The sequence below is a fragment of the Ranitomeya variabilis genome, chromosome 2 (genome assembly GCF_051348905.1).
Source record: "Ranitomeya variabilis isolate aRanVar5 chromosome 2, aRanVar5.hap1, whole genome shotgun sequence".
NCBI lineage: Eukaryota > Metazoa > Chordata > Amphibia > Anura > Dendrobatidae > Ranitomeya > Ranitomeya variabilis.
In genome coordinates this window covers 239,979,939-240,000,698 of record NC_135233.1, presented here as the reverse complement: position 1 = coordinate 240,000,698, position 20,760 = coordinate 239,979,939, and the positions used below count along the sequence as shown (strand labels likewise).

General features: G+C 43.5%; 1 protein-coding gene and 1 long non-coding RNA gene across 2 annotated transcripts in view; one reads left to right on the top strand and one right to left on the bottom strand.

Annotated features, from left to right (window-relative positions):
* The window catches only part of CACNA1B (calcium voltage-gated channel subunit alpha1 B), a 386,102-nt gene that overhangs the window by 9,367 nt on the left and 355,975 nt on the right, over positions 1 to 20,760 (bottom strand). Inside the window, exons 43-47 of the mRNA XM_077284262.1 lie at positions 12,556 to 12,694; positions 12,357 to 12,467; positions 8,542 to 8,583; positions 6,082 to 6,271; positions 3,181 to 3,377 (exon numbers count right to left, since the gene is read on the bottom strand). Of these exons, the coding sequence (XP_077140377.1) occupies positions 3,181 to 3,377; positions 6,082 to 6,271; positions 8,542 to 8,583; positions 12,357 to 12,467; positions 12,556 to 12,694 (679 nt within the window). The remainder of the gene's footprint in view (positions 1 to 3,180; positions 3,378 to 6,081; positions 6,272 to 8,541; positions 8,584 to 12,356; positions 12,468 to 12,555; positions 12,695 to 20,760) is intronic.
* The window catches only part of LOC143805242 (uncharacterized), a 116,110-nt gene that overhangs the window by 43,452 nt on the left and 51,898 nt on the right, over positions 1 to 20,760 (top strand). The window lies entirely within an intron of this gene.

The following is a 20,760-nucleotide window of genomic DNA, read 5'->3' as shown; positions in this document are numbered from 1 at the left end:
AGCGCCGCAGCTGAATGATTTACATCTGTTAGCCAGCATAAGTACATGTGGGGGTTGCCTGGTTGCTTGTCAGATATTATTCCCCGTGAGGTTTGAAGTGGCGCCCGGTCTGTTGATGGGATTAATAGGGCTAGGATTAAGGTTAACAGAGCGGTATCTCGTTTCATGGCGTGGAATGGTGCAGTGGTAGTAAGACATGTGGATTTGGAGTCAGGTGAAAGAGGATTTTGGAGAATGGATGGTGTTCACTTAAATGTGGTGGGCATGGATATGTGGTGTCTGGCTATTTGTGACGGCATTGAAACTGGCCTTAGAGTATGGGGGGACATAAATGTTTAAGGTGTCAGAACATTTATGTTGGTGGTGGGGGAGGGTCCTCGAAGTTGGTGGAATGTGGAAGTGGCAGATTGGTGTGTGTGGGGGGGGGAGAACTTTAAAAGGACCTGGACTCCCCCTGGGGGAATTTAATTGGACGGGGTTTGTTTGGATAATCCCGTGGAGGAGATACCCAAGTGACTCGTGGAAGGGTCTTTTGGTTTGGCCAGGTTAGTCATTATCTGCCTCTGAGATGGTGCATAGTGGCTGGGAGTAGGACTTAACCAGAGGGGCCAAAAGCTGGGATTTGGATATTTGAGGCTTACATTGTTGGGGCTTCGAGGACCACCCCCCTTTCCTCGGGAGGTTATTGTTTTGATATGTTTTGTATTAAATGTTAATAAAGGCTGCTGTGGCCATTTAAATGAAATATGTCTAATGTGTTTATTGGGGGGGTTGTTTAGTGTTAAGGGATTGGACCTTTTAGTGCTTCGTTAAGGAGTGGAGGATCAAGGGGTTGTTAGTGAAGCTCACTTGAGTCACGTATACTCTTATGTCAAGAAAGGCTGTACTGGGCCTCCGGCCATAAGGGGAGGCCGACATGACAGAGTGACGTGTGAAGATAGGGAGCTGACAGGGCTATGGGGTTTTTAGTTTTTTTCCCTAATGGGGTTAATATTACATGCTGGGTTCAGTTATAGAAGAAGGAGGGGTTGGAGGAGGAGTTACAGGGGGGGACATTATAATAGGGGCAGACATCTTAGTAGAGCAACCATTTTGAGTACCCACCTTTGTGTCAAGAAGCTCCCACCCACCCTCCCCTTTTTTACTTGAGGATCAGGCCACGGGCGTGTTTATAAGGAACACCCCCTTTTTCTTTATTAAAAGAGGCTTTAAGGGCATTATCGTTAAAGGAACCTTCAATGTTTTGTATCAAATATTAATAAAGGCTGCTGTGGCCATTTAAATCCAATATGTCTAATGTGTTTATGGGGGGGGGGTTGCTTAGTGTTAAGGGATTGGACCTTTTAGTTTTTCTTTAAGGAGTGGAGGATCAAGGGGTCGTTAGTGAAGCTCACCTGGGTCACGTATACCCTTATGTCATGGTTATTCCACAAAATATTGATTTCTGAAGTCTTCCTGAGTTAAAACATTAGTATTGTTGTTTCTAAATGATTATGAACTTGTTTTCTTTGCATTATTTGAGGTCTGAAAGCACTGGGTTTTTTTTAATTTTGACCATTTCTCCTTTTCAGAAAAAAAATAAAAAATGTATTGCTTGGAAATTCGGAGACATGTCAGAAGTTTATAGCCTAAAAAGAACAATTTACATTTTACTCAAAAATATACCTATAAAGAGAAAAATCAGGCAAACTGAAAATTTTGCAGTGGTCTCTGAATTTTTGCCAGGGCTGTATATGAGCGGGCAGTATCCTGTAAGTTTGCACCAATGACTGGCATAGATATGCCAATTTACGGATCCAGGGGGTATCACTACAAGTGCCAATAAAGTTAAGTGGTGTGGTTGAAAGACAAGAGCTGTCTGTCATCTGTGACTACTTTTTGATCTCTTTTACCCTATTGATAGTGGCCAGGGTCCGACGGGCACAATAAAGTACCAGAGGGTCCAATCCTAATTATAGAGGAGCAAGTTAGGCTCTGAAAGGAGCTCCCAGTTTGAATATTAAAGGGGTTATAAGGGGCCTCTTACTTCCGCAGTGGGAGCTGCTGATGTAGTGTCGGTATTGGCAGGTATCATGCACATGTCATATTCTTTAGAACAGGACACATGCACGATATCTGTCTGCAGTGCACAAGACCTGTCAAGTGCCTGTCGGTGCAATGTAAGTAGCATCTCTTAACTCCCGATTCAGTAGTGAGAGGTGCCCGATAACTCTCTTAAGGTGGGAAGAGAATGCAATTAACACTTTACAAACTGGAAAGTAGAGCAGAATCCTAACAGTGTGCATATTATACTCTCTTAGGATTTGGCATGATACAGGCCCTGATAAAATTTGTGCCTGACCCTTTAAATTTATGCATAGAAGCTTCAGTTCTGTATATTATATGTCCTTTTGGTCTCCGCCAGGCAGGTATGTGTTTTTTTTGTGTGTTTTTTTTAACTCATTAAATATTGCAGGACACTATACTCTTTTATACAGAGGGTTACTGCAATAAAAATGTATTTTTTTTTACATTTTATTTTTTTACAATGGAACACTATGAGCCATAGGGACTCATACTCCCGATGGATGGATGGCTCAGATGCTGCGTTCACAGAGAGTTGGGGGTGAATATTAAAATATTTCGGACTTGATATTACCAAACCATAAGCCATCATATAATAACAACACAAATACACATATGTGCACACATGCAATGATATAAACCTGTGTATAGTCACATTTGGATGACACATGCCCCGTAATGACATGTGGCTAGCACAAACACATAAAACACCAAGGCCGTATAGTGAAAGGCACTGATGAGACACAGCTCTGCCCTGGGATGACTTTCAATGCTGCGTCTTCAAGTAAAAAATGGATGCCTGCAATGTGGGAGCCTGTTTCTGATTCATGCAGACCATGGTGTGGGCAGCATGAATCACCTCACAGATGCTTTGATACATTTTTAAAAGGGTTGTCCAGTGGAGAAAAGTTATCGCCTACTGCTTGATAGTTGTCTGACTGATGGAACGCATACTGATCGGTAGCCCCATTACAATAGACTGCCAATCCGCCTCGCCATTCCTGCAGATCAGTGTGGATACATGATAAGTATTGGTGTGGAATGGATAGGTGGTAATTTATCCTCACAGAACACCCCCCTTTGTGTATGTATAGGCTCTCGGCTGTTTGATCTCACCTGTCTGTGTGTTGAGTGTTCTTGTCCAGAACTGGGCGATGGGGCTCGACTGTGATCCGAATGACGTGGGTGACCTGAATCACGGCTGCCGTATCGGTCACAGGAGTAAAAGCGTTGTTTCTCTGATGAAGATGGAGGCTGCTGCTTTCGTTCCTGGGACCGTCCTCTTTCTTGCCTTCTCTCTCGAGGTGCAGATTCTGAATGAAAGAACCACATGATGGTGTTAGCGTGGAAATTGCACACAGACACTTACAGAACAAAAAAGAACATCCTATTTTCTATGCCATAACTTTTATATTATTTCACCCACCCACCCTCTGATGATTGACAGTGTCATCAGTGTGTAGTCAATGGAAGCAGGACTCGCGTGCTCTGTCTATTAATGGTGGTCAGGTGCAGGACTCACAGGCTTTCTCTATTAGTGGTAAGGGGTGCAGACTCACAGGCTTTCTCTATTAGTAGGGGGTGCAGAACTCACAGGCTCTCTATTAGTGGTAGGGGTGCAAGACTCCCAGGCTCTATCTTAATGGTGGTCGGGTGCAGGATTTCCAGGCATTATCCATTAGTGGTAGGGGTGCAGGACTCCCAGGCTTTCTCTATTAGTAGAAGGGGAGCAGTACTCACAGGCGCTATGTATTTGTGGTGCAGGACTCACAGGGTCTCTCCATTAGTCGTAGAGGGTGCAGGACTCACAGTCTATATATTATTGGTAGGGGTGCAGAACTCACGGGGGTTTCTCTATTAGTGGTAGGGGGTACAGGACTTATAGGCTTTCTCTATTAGTAGGGGGTGCAGGACTCACAGGGTCTCTCTGTTAGTGGTAGGGGTGCAGGACTCACAGGCTTTCTCCATTAGTGGTAGGGGAGCAGGTCTCAGTCTCTATGTATTAGTGGTAGGGGTGCAAGACTCACAGGCTTTTTCTGTTAGTGGTAGAGAGTGCAGGACTCACAGGCTTTCTCCATTAGTGGTAGGAGTGCAGAACTCACAGGTTATCTCTATTAATGGTAGGTGGTGCAGGACTCACAACTTTCTATAATAGGGGTAAGGGTGCAGGGCTCACAGGGTTTCTCTATTGTGAAGGTAGGAATCATTTGTGGATACCTCCCACGCTGCTGTGTATAGAAGACGTCAATTCTCAGGGATTTATTCAAACGTGGTTTTTATTCATCGCGTTTCAAAGTCTCAAGCACTTTTTCTTCAGGAAATGACCACATATCACCATAGGGGGTGCATGACTCTCAGTGGTAGGGGTGCAGAACTCCCAGGCTTTCTCCATTAGTGGTAGGGGGTGCAGGACTCACAGGGTCTTTCTGTTAATGGTAGGAGGTGCATAAGTCACAGGCTTTCTCTATTAGTGACAAGGGGTACAGGACTCACCGCATTTCTCAGTTAGTAGTAGAGGGTGCAGAACTTACAGGCTTTCTCTATTAGTAGGGGTGCAGGACTCTCAGGGTCTCTCTGTTAGTGGTAGGGGTGCAGTACTCCCAGGCTTTCTCTGTTATTAGTTGTGTGTAGGACTCACAAGCTTTCTCCATTAGTGGTAGGGGTGCAGGACTCACAGGTTACCTCTATTAATGGTAAGGGGTGCAATACTCACATGCTTTCTCTATTAGGGGTAGGGATGCAGGATTCGCAGGCTTTCTCTATTAGTGGTAGGGGTGTATGACTCCCAGATTTTCTCTGTTAATGAAAGGGGTGCAGGACTCACAGGCTCTGTGTATTTGTGGTAGGAGTGCAGGACTCACATGCTTTCTCTAGTAGTGGTAGAGAAGGGTACAGGACTCACAGGTTTTCTCTATTAGTAGTTTGGGGTGCAGGACTCACAGGCTCTATTAGTGGTAGGGGGTGCAGGACTCACATGCTTTCTCTAGTAGTGGTAGAGAGGGTACAGGACTCACAGGTTTTCTCTATTAGTAGTTTGGGGTGCAGGACTCACAGGCTCTATTTATTAGTGGTAGGGGGTGTAGGACTCACATGCTTTCTCTATTAGTAGTAAGTGGTGCAGGACTCACAGGCTCTATTTATTAGTGGTAGGGGGTGTAGGACTCACATGCTTTCTCTATTAGTAGTATGGGGTGCAGGACTCACAGGCCCTATTTATTAGTGGTAGGGGGTGCAGGACTCACATGCTTTCTCTATTAGTAGTATGTGGTGCAGGACTCACAGGCTCTATTTATTAGTGGTAGGGGGTGCAGGACTCACATGCTTTCTCTATTAGTAGTATGGGGCGCAGTACTCACAGGCTTTCTCCATTAGTGGTATGGGGTGCAGGATTCGCAGGATTTCTCTATTAGTGGTAGGGGTGTATGACTCCCAAGTTTTCTCTATTAATGAAAGGGGTGCAGGACTCACAGGCTCTGTGTATTTGTGGTAGGAGTGCAGGACTCACATGCTTTCTCTAGTAGTGGTAGAGGGTACAGGACTCACATGCTTTCTCTATTAGTAGAATGGAATGCAGGACTCACAGGCTCTATTTATTAGTGGTAGGGGGTGCAGGACTCACAGGTTTTCTCTATTAGTAGTATGGGGTGCAGGACTCACAGGCTCTATTTATTAGTGGTAGGGGGTGCAGGACTCACAGCATTTCTGTATGTCTCCTGGCAGCAGTTACATGACAATACCAATACTACCCTATGCTGCCTTCATATGCACTGACAGGTACATTAACCTGTTGGTGGACACAGACAGAAAAGGGCCCCTGTGTAAGAACACTATATAGGCCCTTTGCAGTATGCTATAACAGAAGGTCTTTGTTGATTTGGAGGTGATAGTGGCCCCCTTACCTCTAAGGCCCCTGTGCGGCTGCACCAATGATATGTCTGCCCCTGCATTAACCCTATTCGTCACTCCATCATTTATGTATTGCGGATGAAGTTTCGAAGACTAAAATTCATACATTACCTATGTCTTCATTTTGCGGTGACTTCTCCATTGATTTTTGCTTTTTCTCCTTACGCCGGTGGCATCGATGGTGGTGCTGGTGGCTGCGCTCATGTGGCACTCTCTCTAAGGAATATTCATACAGCTGAGGACGTTGCGTGGGAGCCAGGGTGGAAACTGAACGTTTCATGGGGCTACTATCGGTAATAGGCTGGAATAAGAAAGCCGACAACCTTAGTAACTTCATATGCTCCTTATAAATGACTTACAAACTATAACAGGCCACAACTAAAATGCAATATTTAGGGACGCCAAATATTTAGGGATGCCAAACTAGCGCTCTCCTGCCATCTAGTGGGGAAAAAGTGGTGACGCAGTGGTTGATATGCACTTTCACCTGGGAATGTGGAAATTCTAGGGCGATATCTGAAGCACCAACACCCGCACCTAATTGTGTGGACATCCTTACAGAAACGCAGCTGATTTTGCCCAGATTTCATACGAAGGGTAAGATCCGCAGCATAAATTGATTTTAAAATTTGCGTCGCTGCTCAATTTTCACTGTAGATTGTGAATGCGATATGTGCGGGAGAGTTGATAAAATCTCATCCACACTGGGGGTCCCGTAATATTCAACAGATTTTCCATCTAGAATATCCCCTGCTTGTCTAGCCCATGTGAACATGCCCTAACTATGCCACAAAATTATCGCTCAGCTCCATCATTGCTAGGCAGGGAATCCTGATTTTCCAGAAACTAGGGGTAAACTAGCACTCCCTGATATGTGGCATGTGATGGTGATAGTAGGTTCACACAAACGATTTCTCCACATCCCAGAAAAACAGTCCGATTATTCTGATCAAACTTTGACCAGAGGGACATTCATTTTTCTTGGATGTGTAGGGGAAAAAAAATGAAAATCAGACTGCACTTGGATGTCATCTGAGTGAGGTCCAATTTCTTTCACGGACTCAGACTTGCATTGCCAACCAGTCTGAAGAATTTCAGAGAAAAACATACCGTACATTTTAAAAGCCAGACGGTTGACTAGAAGAAGAGGCAGGTCTCTGGTGGCATCTCCCCCACCCAGCTCCCTTTGAGTGAGAGGTCTTTCCCTATACACACACAGGGGGGAGACCTATCAGTCTAAGGGAGCAAGTAGAGCAGAACCCGGCCTCACGTAGGCGGCTCATGGTCCGGGCAGCACAAATAACTGTCAGATTCCCTGATTTCGGTTAGTATCTGTGAACACATTTTACCATTTTGCAATGACTTATGCTAAAGAGATTTGGGTAGTTGCATATTTGTAACTGATCTTAATATTCACTCCATGTCAATGGAATTTGCCTGTTTTGTTTTTTTTTAAATTGTTTTCTCTTCTGAAAAAATAGTGAAAAAGTAAGAATTGTAGAGAAGATCCTAGATCTTCCGCCTACCTAAGTCCAGGTAGAATACTTATGTACATGGAGAATTTACAAGGAAAAGTCTGTCCTTGGCGTAGCTTGGGAGAAGGCATACAGCTCTGACAAAAATTAAGAGACCACTGCAAAATGTTCAGTTTGTCTGATTTTTCTCTTTATAGGTATATTTTTGAGTAAAATGTAAATTGTTCTTTTAGTCTATAAATTTCTCACAACATGTCTCCGAATTTCCAAGCAATAAATTGTTTTATTGTACATGAATGTTTTCTTTTGTAAATGGTGCGGGCACCTCTTGTATGCGGTGCTACTCTTTAGCACTTTATTAACAAATGTATTTTACCTTTATATACTTTCTTGTCCCATATTGTTTTGATCACGTGTGGCTTCTCTTTTTTTTAATATAATTATTACAGTAGCAGTGCTGTAGATGAGATTTTAAGACATCGCATCAACGAGCTGCAGAAACAATCATCAGCAGGAATTGCCTTTTTCTGTGGATATTTACTAATGGGCAAATCTGCAACCTATTTGCAGCAAATCCGCACATTTCGGTGAGGATTTTTACACTGCAGATATCACTCCAGTCCAGTGTGGATGTCCCCATATTGTGGGTTAATTGACCAGAGTCAAGCATATACACATACAAAATGACCTTCTTATACCTTACACATCGCCTTATTGAAGTGAAAGTAGTCCTCGATGGGAATTCCTCTCTCCTCTGCTTGGTGGGCAATGGTCACAATGTCCGATTGTGGGATCACCCAAGAGGAGGAGAGAGGATCTCCTGCCTAGACCAGTGAGCGCTGGGAAAATTCTCCTGGTATTTTGTGGGACAGAATGGGCTATAACCGATCAGTAGGAGGATACGGACAGTCATTGAGACTTTTATTCGGGACTGTCACTATGACACCACAATGATAGATGCTGAATAAATGCACCACACAGCGGACAGCGATGCCAAATGGAACAAACTGATCAGACAATGGCGCTACATACATGACGCTGAGATACCAGCAAAGCAATACACACACAGGTCATGTGAAATAAGAAGGCTACATACGGGCAGGTAACCGTTCCGGGGAGAAGGAGCGCGGCTCCTCGGCTGATGACAGACAAACAGGTGAAGAGGTTCAAACGGCATCAGGAGACCAGCGGCCGACAGCATGGTGGGAGGAAGGACAGGCCGGGAAGGGCAGGAGAAAGGAGGAACAGAGAGGAATGGAAGGGGAGACAGAACCATAGAAGCAATACAAAGTCCAAGTCAGAGCAGAGACGACACACAGGTGAGGTGAGAATGGGATGGCAATGGGGACAGGGAATGGTACAAAAAGGAAAAGAGTCAATTAATACACGTAACCACCATTAATAAACAGGAAATCATAAGGAAAACCACATGTGATCCTCATATCGCCTTATCACCAGACCTTAAAGGAAGCTGTCATTTTAAAAATGGTCTCTGATCTGCAGGTAGGATGTTATAGAGCTGGGGAGCTGAGCCGATTGGTAGACTTATTCGTTGGAACATTTTCAGCAAAATTTACATTTTATTCACTGAAAGCCCTGGTGTTTGGAGTCCAGTGGGCGGTTATATCAGTGATTGACAGTCATCACTGTATGGCTGTGAATGCAGAGATATAGCTGTCAATCAGTATTAGGACCGCCCACTGGACTCACACATACAAAATCCAGGCATTTCAATGAATATAATACAAGTTATACTGACTTTTTCTCAACAAACCCTTATGTACTTCTGCTCGGCTCCTCCTTCTCTATACCGTGCTGTCCACTGCATATACAACATGACAGGTTCCCTTTAAAGGCTTAGTTACATTGCCAGAATTCCTGCTTTGACAATGTGCTGATATAATATTTGTTCTATTAGGGCTCATTGATAATATTTATGCTCTTGGGGCTCAGTTATAATATTTGTGCTTTTATAATTTATAATATATTAGATTTATTAGATATATTAGATTTATAATATTTGTGCTAGTGATGCTCAGTTATAATATTTGTGCTGTTGATGATCAGTTATAATATTTGTGATATTGATGCTCAGTTATAATATTTGTGATATTGACGCTCCGTTATAATATTTCTGCTATTGATGCTCAGTTATAATATTTGTGATATTGATGCTCATTTATAATATTTATGCTATTGGGGCTTGTTTATAATATTTGTGCTATTGATGCTCAGATATAATATTTGTGATATTGATGCTCAGTTATAATATTTTTGCTATTGATGCTCAGTTATAATATTTGTGATATTGATGCTCATTTATAATATTTATGCTATTGGGGCTCGTTTATAATATTTGTGCTATTGTGGCTCATTTATAATAATTGTGTTACTGGTGCTCAGTTATAATATTTGTGCTATTGATGCTCAGTTTTAATATCTGTGCTATTGATGCTTATTTATAATATTTATGCTCTTGGGGCTCATTTATAAAATTTTGTGCTATTGATGCTCATTTATATTATTTGTGCTTTTGGGTCTCATTTATAATATTTGTGCTATTGATGCTCAGTTATAATATTTGTGCTATTGATGCTCATTTATAATATTTATGCTCTTGGGACTCATTTATATTAATTGTGCTTTTGATGCTCAGTTATAATATTTGTGCTATTGGGGCTCATTTATAATATTTGTGCTATTGATGCTCAGTTATAATATTTATGCTCTTGGGACTCATTTATATTATTTGTGCTTTTAATGCTCAGTTATAATATTTGTGCTATTGGGGCTCATTTATAATATTTGTGCTTTTGATGCTCAGTTATAATATTTGTGCTATTGGGGCTCATTTATAATATTTGTACTATTGATGCACACTTATATTATTTGTGCTATTGGGGCTCATTTATAATATTGTGCTATTGGTCCTCAGTTATAATACTTGTGCTATTGATGCTCATTTATAATATTTATGCTCTTGGGTCTCATTTAGATTATTTGTGCTATTGGGGCTCAGTTATAATATTTGTGCTATTGCTGCTCAGATATAATGTTTGTGCTATTGGAGCTCATTTATAATATTTGTGCTATTGGGACTCAGTTATAACATTTGTGCTATTGGGACTCAGTTATAATATTTGTGCTATTGGGGCTCATTTATATTGTTTGTGCTATTGGGGCTCATTTCTAATATTTGTGCTATTGGGACTCAGTTATAATATTTGTGCTATTGGGGCTAATTTATATTGTTTGTGCTATTGGGGCTCATTTATATTGTTTGTGCTATTGCGGCTCATTTATAATATTTGTGCTATTTGTGCTCATTTATATTGTTTGTGCTATCGGTGCTCATTTAAGAGCCCTTTTAAACAAGGTCGGATGATTTTAATATGATCATTCAGTCTGCATAGTTTGCATATTGTCGGCAGCACATCTAATGTTTGCACAAGGAGATGTGCTACTATCAGCAATGATTTTTGTCACCTGATGGCTACCATATTTACATCGGCCAGTGATCAGGCCTTAGAGAGCTGTCACACAGACAGCTCTCCAGCGACCAACGATGCGAGGTCCCCGGGTAACCAGGGTAAACATCGGGTTGCTAAGCGCAGGGCCGCGCTTAGTAACCCGATGTTTACCCTGGTTACCAGTGTAAAATGTAAAAAAACAAACAGTACATATACTCACCTTCGCGTCCCCTGGCGTCCGCTTCCTGCACTGACTGTGAGTGCCGGCCCTAACAGCAGAGCGGTGACGTCACCGCTGTGCTGTGCTTTCACTTTACGGCCGGCGCTCAGTCAGTGCAGGAAGCGGACGCCGGGGGACGCGAAGGTGAGTATGTACTGTTTGTTTTTTTACATTTTACACTGGTAACCAGGGTAAACATCGGGTTACTAAGCGCGGCCCTGCGCTTAGTAACCCGATATTTACCCTGGTTACCATTGTAAAACATCACTGGTATCGTTGCTTTTGCTGTCAAACACAAGGATACACGGCGATCTGACGACCAAATAAAGTTCTGAACTTTAACCAACGACCAGCAATATCACAGCAGGATCCTGATCGCTGCTGCGTGTCAAACACAACGATATCGCTAGCCAGGACGCTGCAACGTCACGGATCACTAGCGATATCGTTTAGTGTGAAGGTACCTTTAAGGTGACCATACAGATTAGACTGTTGGAGCATCTAATTTCCATAGTGGAGTACTGTCTCTTCCACCCTCACCAGATTTGGAAGAGACAAAGATAAGGGCATGTTGGCTGTCAACAAGCCTGATCCTTTATTCCTTAGGGAGTCTTACTTACTCTGTTGATCCCACTGAGAACACATACATACTTAGCTAAACCGAGCGTGCATGTGTATGGGGTTTCACCATGACGAATAGTTGTCAACAAACAGATGTCAAAGGTATATGACCCTTAAGAATTTAGTGTTACCTTTGGGCTTTAACTCTAATTAGTCTATTTAGAACTATTTACTGATTCTTTGGTCATGAATCTTGTTCCTGATACAAAAAAAATATTAACAGTAAACTATAAAAAGTGCCAAATGTCTTCCCAACAAATCTATATAGAGGTGTTGTCTTCCATTGATCAGCTGTAATCCATGGTGGAAACAAGCAAGTGGTGTTTGGGTAACCTAGAGCGCCACCAATGGGGAAAAGGAAGCATTACATAGTTTGACACATCAGTAGACCATTCTTGTACTGGACATGAGAGGTCTTCTAGAGTGCTGTCTTTTGTGTAGAGATTTACTGTACCTGGATTAACTCAATACCCTGATTTTTGTACTTGAAAAGAAGTGTTATAAACCGAAGAAGAAATTGCTTAACTTTTTAAAATCATCCGAGTAACAAAGATATACCGTAAGTCACATAGATGTATGCACACACAGTGCTTGGCTTACCTGAGCGTCTGCAGCTAGACGAGGCATGGACACTGCTCGTCCTTGGGTCTCCAGTCCGGTTGGATGATCACCATTGGTAAGATTTTGGCTGATTTCTTTCATCTCCACAGACTGTGAAAATAACCTGCGTCAGTATTGGAGATGGCTGTGTCTGTCTTTACATATGTCAGTGTGACATGTAATGAAATACCATCCTTGCCTGTTTGCCTTGCTGCTGGGGTGGAATCTCCTCCGAGTGGCCTCTCTGAAAAGCAATACTCCGAGGGGTGGAGAAGGGATCCGATGCCGGCTGTGTTACCCATGATATTGACTCCCGAATCCCACTGTCCTGATTCACACTGTATGACAAAATAAGTGAAAACAACATCGTGTTTGTAACCACAAAACTCACAAGCTGGTGTCAGCAAGAAAAAATATGTCTTCACTATGTAGGTAGAAAGGCGCTGTTTATCCAAAACTGGACATCATCTTAAAAGTTAAAGAAGCGCTCCAGGCTAAACCGGTGCATAGTTTTTCCTAGTGTTGGGCCACAGCTGCCAGAATGGATTTTCTGATAAAAACTAGATTTCTTTCTCTTGCCAATGACGTCTTGTTTTACACAAAAAGTTCCTTTTTTTTCTTTTCAAAAAAGTGAAGTAAAGGCATTTAATAAAGTGATACCTATTGAAAGTAAAAAAAAAAAAGATGCCTGAAAGTGTTGGTTTGTTGGGGAAATCAGGAATGTTGTGGCCATCGGTGGCTATGCAGCGCCCCAGAGTCCTGGTCTTTGCAGTACTGATGCTCCGCCGCTAAGGGGGGCTATGGTACGTCTGATGGCACTGAAGGAGTTCACCTGACCAGGTACCACAGACACCAATACACTTCACAGTCTGGCCTCCAGGGGGAGCTAAGGGTGCTATGTATTAGGCCACTCCTCACAATCTGGTAAAACTGGGGGTTGGATAGGAAGTTAGTTAGAAAGCTGACTGGGTTGGAACCAGGCAACATCCTGTGGCAGAGGGTGTTGCAGGGGAAGACTCAGGGGGGTCCCTGTCAGGGGTGGGATCCTGACAGAGGCCTAGCGAACTGAGAGAACGTTACGGGACCGCAACTGCACCTGATCACGGCGGTACCCTAAGAAAGGACAAGAAGCGAGGTTTATTGTGCTGAGTGAGAAACAAGATCAGCGCAACAAGGAGAAACACCAGTAGGAGTCGTGCTGTAAGACGAGGCAACATCCTACTGAGGCGCGCAGCCGGTGGCCGGAACGCCGAGGAAGTATAGAGCTCCAGGCCTAACTTCAAACCTACGGCAGGACAGTCAGTTATAGGCGGGCTGTCTCACCCAAATCACCTAAGAAGACATAGGGGGCAACAACAGGAGAGGGGCGACACTAGGGTCCAGGAAGAGCTCCGAGCCTACCCGTCATACGGGTGCGTCCTAGCCATATCATCTGGGGGACGAAGAAGAACATCATAATCGAGTTGTGAGGGAACTTCAGAAACAGACACAACAGTTGTGGGGACTATCCCGTAAGCACAGCAGGGGAGGACCACAACACAAGCGCTAGAAGGTAGGCACAGATTTCCACCTGCAAAGGGAACTCTGGAGGTGCCATCGGACCGGCCGGACTTGCGCAGCCTGGTTAACCGTATTCCGGACTGAGGATCCTGAAGCCTTCAGTAAAGAGGTAAAGAGACTGCAACCTGGTGTCCTCGTTATTTACTGCGGCCCGCACCACTACAGCATCACCACCCACACCTTTCATTGGGCGCCCCTCAGCAGGGTCACAGACCGGGTCTAGCCACCGTGACAACCCCAGAGCAGAGACTCAGAGGCCCGGTACCGGGTACCCCTCGGCCCTGCGGCAGTGGGGGCGCTACAGCTATTCACCATTTGTTCAAGAAGGATGTGATTCCAAGGTCATAACTTGATGGTTATTGACCGCAATTGATTGCACTTAGCACTATAACCCTGTACCCCAGGGTCATGATAGCTTGCCATTAAAGGGCGCACATTGTGGCTCATTCAGACGTCAGAAAATCAGTCCTTGTTTCATCACTGTTTTTTTTTGTCAGTTTTTACCATCGGAATTTGTTCAGATTTTCTCGGATAAAAAAAAAAAAAAGAATGGAGGTTTCTCAACATTCTCTTATCACACAGTCTGTGAATAACAGACAGCACGTGGATTGCATATCTTTTTTTTCACAGATCCATAGACTTGTATTGGTTAGATTGATCTAAGATTCAGATCAAAGTCAGACAAGTCTCTGTCCACAAAAATACATGGACATTGGTGATGAGCGAGTATACTCGTTGCTCGGGTTTTCCCGAGCACGCTCGGCTGACCCCCGAGTATTTATGACTGCGCAGAGATTTAGTTTTCATCAGCGGCAGCTGAATGATTTACAGCTATTAGCCAGGCTGAGTACATGTTGGGGTTGCCTGGTCGCTAGGGAATCCCCACATGTAATCAAGCTGGCTATTAGCTGTACATCATTCAGCTGTCGGGATGAAAATTAAATCTCTGCGCAGTTGTAAATACTTGGAGACCACCCAAGCATGCTCGGGAAAACCCGAGCAAAGAGTATACTCACTCATCACTAATGGACATGTGAACAGGCCCATAAACTATAATAATTTCAAGTGCTATCCATGAAAAACACAGATAGAAGTAATCCGAGAAAAACTGATGTCTGAATGAGCCCTAACGAAGAGACAGTTCAAGAAAGCAGAATTGGGGGTGGGAAGGAGCCCCAAAACAATTGTTTTTGTTCACTGGTGGTGCAAAGTATAGGCCTCTCATTTCCCATAGGCATGGCTGCATACTGGGCATGTTCAGACGGCAAAAACGCAAACCAGAAAAATCTGACCTGATTCTACTCCTCATGTACAGCTTAAATTGCTGTGGTCCACATGTTGATTAGTTTCTTTGAATGAAGCCACCATTTTGGAAACTATTTTGCACTGAAAACTATGGGATGCATTATCAAGATGTTTTTTTCATGTGGATTTTGGCACAGGATATGCACCAAAAGCGTAGTGAGAACATACCCTTAAAACTCTAAGAGAAGTTTCTGTCTCTCCCAGACCGGCGTTTGGGGCAGGCAAACAAGGCAGATGCCTAGGGCCCCCACCCACAAAGGGGGCCCCCTAAGTCTGCAGCCCTTTGTGAAGTGCACAGAGGGTATACAACATTACTTACAGTGAATAATGCTGTGCATCCTCTGTAGTCCCAAAGCATCTTTCCCAAACTCTCTCCACCCCACCCCCCACCCTGCAGTGTCAGGTTAGAAGTTGAGGGGGAGGGGCCGTCTCACAGCACAGCATATGTCAGACACCAGGGCAGGAAGATGCCTGCCGTCCTGTCTGTGTCCCCACCTCCTCATCATGGCTGTTCCTAAACCACTGGGATATGCATAGGTGAAGCAGCAGGACCTGGTAAGTATACATATATATGTGTATCTGTGTGTGTACATGTGCAGTATACAGTGTGTGTATGTGTATATAGTATGTGTGTACATATATACAATATATAGTATGATTGTATATATCTGTGATGCATTTGTGTGTGTGTATGTACATGCATATATATCAATACAGTATACAGTATGTGTGTCTTTGTATATTATATATTTACTAGCTGAAGAGCCCAGCGTTGCCTGGGCATAGTAACTAACTGTGGTTAGTTATAACAAATTATGATTATCCTCCATCCCATAGTCCCATGCCCATATACCCATCATACAAATCCTCCATCCCATAGTCCTGTACCCATATATCCATCATACATAACCTCCATCCCATAGTCCCGTGCCCATATATCCATCACACACATCCTCCATCCCATAATTCCGTGCCCATATACCCATTATGACATCATCTTCACCATGGCAACCATTCTGACATCATCGTCGCCATGGCAACTTATTATGACATCATCACCATTGCAACCTATTATGACATCATCGTAGGCTATGGCAACCATTATGACATCATCTTCGCCATGGCAACCTTAATGATATCGTCACCATGGGAACCGTTTTTATATATCTACTATATAATTGTCTAAGGGGTACTTCCATCTGTCTGTCTTTCTGTCTGTCTTTATGTCTGTCCCGGAAATCCCGCGTCGCTGATTGGTCGCGGCCACCAGGCCGCGACTAATCAGCAACGGGCACAGTCTGGCCGAGAATTAGTCCCTCCCTACTTCCGTCCAGTCAGTGCCCGGCGCCCGCTCCATACTCCCCTCCAGTCAGTGCCCGCTCCATACTCCCCTCCAGTCAGCGCTGACACAGGGTTAATGTCAGCGTTAACGGACCGTGTTATGCCGTGGCTAACGCACTCCATTAACGCTGCTATTAACCCTGTGTGACCAACTTTTTACTATTGATGCTGCTTATGCAGCATCAATAGTAAAAAGATCTAATGTTAAAAATAATAAAAAAACAAAAAACCTGCTATTCTCACCTTCCGTCTTCCGCCGATGCGCGCTCGGCTGCCGCCAGCTTCCGTTCCCAGAGATGCATTGCGAAATTACCCAGAAGACTTAGCGGTCTCGCGAGACCGCTAAGTCATCTGGGTAATTGCGCAATGCATCTCTGGGAACGGAAGCTGGCGGCAGCTGTGCGCGCATCGCCACAGCTTCGCTGGACACCATATAACCATTTTTTATTTTAATTATTTTTTTTAACAGGGATTTAGTGCCCACACTGCTATATACTCCGTGGGCTGTGTTATATACTATGTGGCCTGTGTGATATACTGCGTGGGCAGTGTTATATACTGCGTAGCTGCTATATACTACGTGGGCTGTGTTATATACTACGTGGCTGTGTTATAGACTGCGTGTCTGCTATATACTACATGGCTCCTATATACTACGTGGCCTGTGCTATATACTATGTGGCTGCTATATACATACATACATACATATGCTAGAATACCCGATGCGTTAGAATCGGCCCACCATCTAGTATATATATATATATATATATATATATATATATATATATATATATATATATATATATATCATGAGAAAAATAGAGTGTACGTCCAAAAACCTTTTTGTAAAAAGGAATATCAAATTACAAACAAACAAACAAATTATTTGTTTCCTTTTTTGTCCATACTGGGCTGTATATAATATATATATATATGCAGCGCCCCAGAGTCCTGGTCGTTGCAGTAATGTCGCTTTTCCACCAGGGGGAGTGATATTACGTCTGATGGTACTAAAGAAGTTCATCTTTCCAGGTATCACAAAACAGACACCACTCTTCACACTCCAGACCACCAGGGGGAGCCTTGTTTCTATCTATTAGGACACTCCACACATTCGGGTAAAACTGGTGGGCTGGATAGAAAGTTAGTTAGAAGCTGACTGGGCTCGGCCCAGGCAACACCTGTCAGGCAGACAGGGGGGAAGGAGGAACATCTGAGCTGCAGACAGAGGGCTCTTGTCAGGGGTGGAATCCTGACAGAGGCCTAGCACGAGACAGAAAGATACGGAGCTGCGCCTGCCCCACATGCGGCAGCATCCTAAGGAAGGACAAGAAAGGAATTGTGTTGCAGGGAGTGAGAAACGAAGTCACAGCACAAGGAGACAACACCAGAAGGAGTTCTGTCCTGTAAGAGGCTGCCTCCTTCTGAGGCGCGTAGTCGGTGGCCGGAACACCGAGGGAGTAATTGACTCTACGCTTTACTTCAAAGACCGGCAGGACAGTCAATTCCAAGTTGGCTGCCCGACCTTAAAACCTAAGAAGACACAGTGGCAAATTGTGGGGTTCGGGGAGTCTCTAGGGTCCCTATAAACAAGCCTCAAGCCATCAGTCATACGGGTATGTCCTATCCATACCATCTGGGGGACAGAGAGGAAGAAATAACATCTAGAACATCTACAAAGGTTGTGAGGACTATCCCGTGGTGCTCAGCAGGGAGGTACTACAACACACAGGCGCTAGTAGGAAGGCTACTGATTTCCACCTGGATAAGAGAACTCTGGATTTGCCTTCAGACCGGCCGGACTCTGCCTGCCCTGTGATCTGTACTCTGGACTGTGGATGCTGAAGTCTTCAGTAAAAGGTAAAGAGACTGCAACCTTGTGTCCTCGTTATTCATTGCGCCTTACATCGTCCACCATCACCACCTACACATCTGGGAAGCCCTGGGGATATACTTCACCTGTGGGAAGGTATACCATCAAGCTGCCATTCCATCACCCCAGCGGACCCCTGGGCAGCGTCGGTCACCCTGACCGAATACCACAGGTGGCTTCACGAACACTAGACAAACTACACCTTTAATTGGACACCCCTCAAAAGGGCAACGGGCCGGGTCAGGCCACCGTGACATCTCCCGAACCGAAGGACCCGGTACCGAGTACCCCACTGCCCTTAACGTGGGGTGATTCATATATATATACTGCATGTGTGCACTATATATTGTAACATAGTTATTAAGGTTGAAGGAAGACTTTAAGTCCATCTAGTTCAACCCATAGCCTAACCTAACATGCCCTAACATGTTGATACAGAGGAAGGCAAAAAAAAAACATGTGGCAAAGAGTAAGCTCCACATTGGGGAAAAAAAATTCCTTCCCGACTCCACATACGGCAATCAGACTAGTTCCCTGGATCAACGTCCTATCAAGGAATCTAGTATATATAACCTGTAACAGTCCAGTCCCCTCTTAAATTTAAGTAATGAATCACTCATTACAACATCATACGGCAGAGAGTTCCATAGTCTCACTGCTCTTACAGTAAAGAATCTGCATCTGTTATTATGATTAAACCTTTTTTCCTCCAGACGTAGAGGATGCCCCCTTGTCCCTGTCTCAGGTCTATGATTAAAAAGATCATCAGAAAGGTCTTTGTACTGTCCCCTCATATATATATACATTAAAATAAGATCACCCCTTAGCCTTCTTTTTTCCAAACTAAATAGCCCCAAGTGTAATAACCTATCTTGGTATTGCAGACCCCCCAGTCCTCTAATAACCTTGGTTGCTCTTCTCTGCACCCGCTCTAGTTCAGCTATGTCTTTCTTATACACCGGAGACCAGAACTGTGCACAGTATTCTAAGTGTGGTCGCACTAGTGACTTGTATAGAGGTAAAATTATGTTCTCCTCATGAGCATCTATGCCTCTTGTAATGCATCCCATTATTTTATTTGCCTTTGTAGCAGCTGCCTGACACTGGCCACTGAATATGAGTTTGTCATCCACCCATACACCCAGGTCTTTTTCATTGAAGGTTTTGCCCAGAGTTTTAGAATTAAGCACATAGTTATACATCTTATTACTTCTACCCAAGTGCATGACCTTACATTTATCCCCATTAAAGCTCATTTGCCATTTATCAGACCAAGCTTCTAGTTTACATAAATCATCCTGTAATATAAAATTGTCCTCCTCTGTATTGATTACCCTGCATTGTTTTGTGTAAATATATATAAACTGTATATGTATGTAATCATACTGTATATAAACTGAATGTTTGTGTGTATATACGGTACTTTATATACCGTATATACTCGAGTATAAGCCGACCCGAGTATAAGCAAAGACCACTAATTTTGCCACAAAAAACTGGGAAAACCTACAGGAAAGATATATATCTTGGTACCGTGTTAGCCAGTAGATAGAAAAATATTTAGACTTGAGAGTCCTCAGTGGTTGATACCTTTTAATGGCTAACTGAAAAGATGGTAACAAATTGCAAGCTTTCAAGACTATTCAGGCCAGGCCAGGTAGTCTCGAAAGCTTGCAATTTGTTACCATCTTTTCAGTTAGCCATTAAAAGGTATCAACCACTGAGGACTCTCAATTCTAAATATTTTTGGGAAAACGTAATGACTCGAGTATAAGCCTAGGGTAGAAAATGTAGCAGCTACCGGTAAATGTAAAAAATAAAAATAGGTACCAATAAAAGTAAAATTAATTGAGACATCAGTAGGTTAAGTGTTTTTGAATATCCATATTGAATCAGGAGCCCCATATAATGATCTATACAGTTCATGATGGGCCCCATATAATGCTCCATACAGTTTATGATGGGCCCCATAAGATGCTCCATATTAAAATATGCCCCATATAATGCTGCACAAATGCTGATTATGGTCCCATAAGATGCTCCATAGAGACATTTGCCCCATACAATGCTGCACAAAAACTGATTATGGCCCCTTAAGATGCTCCATACAGACCTTTGCTCCATATAATGCTGCACAAATGCTGATTATGGCCCCATAAGATGCTCTATAGAGATATTTGCCCCATATAATGCTGCACAAATGTTGATTACGGCCCCACAAGATGCTCCATAAACACATTTGCCCCATATAATGCTGCACAAATGCTGAGTATGGCCCCATAAGATGCTCCATACAGACCTTTACTCCATATAATGCTGCACAAA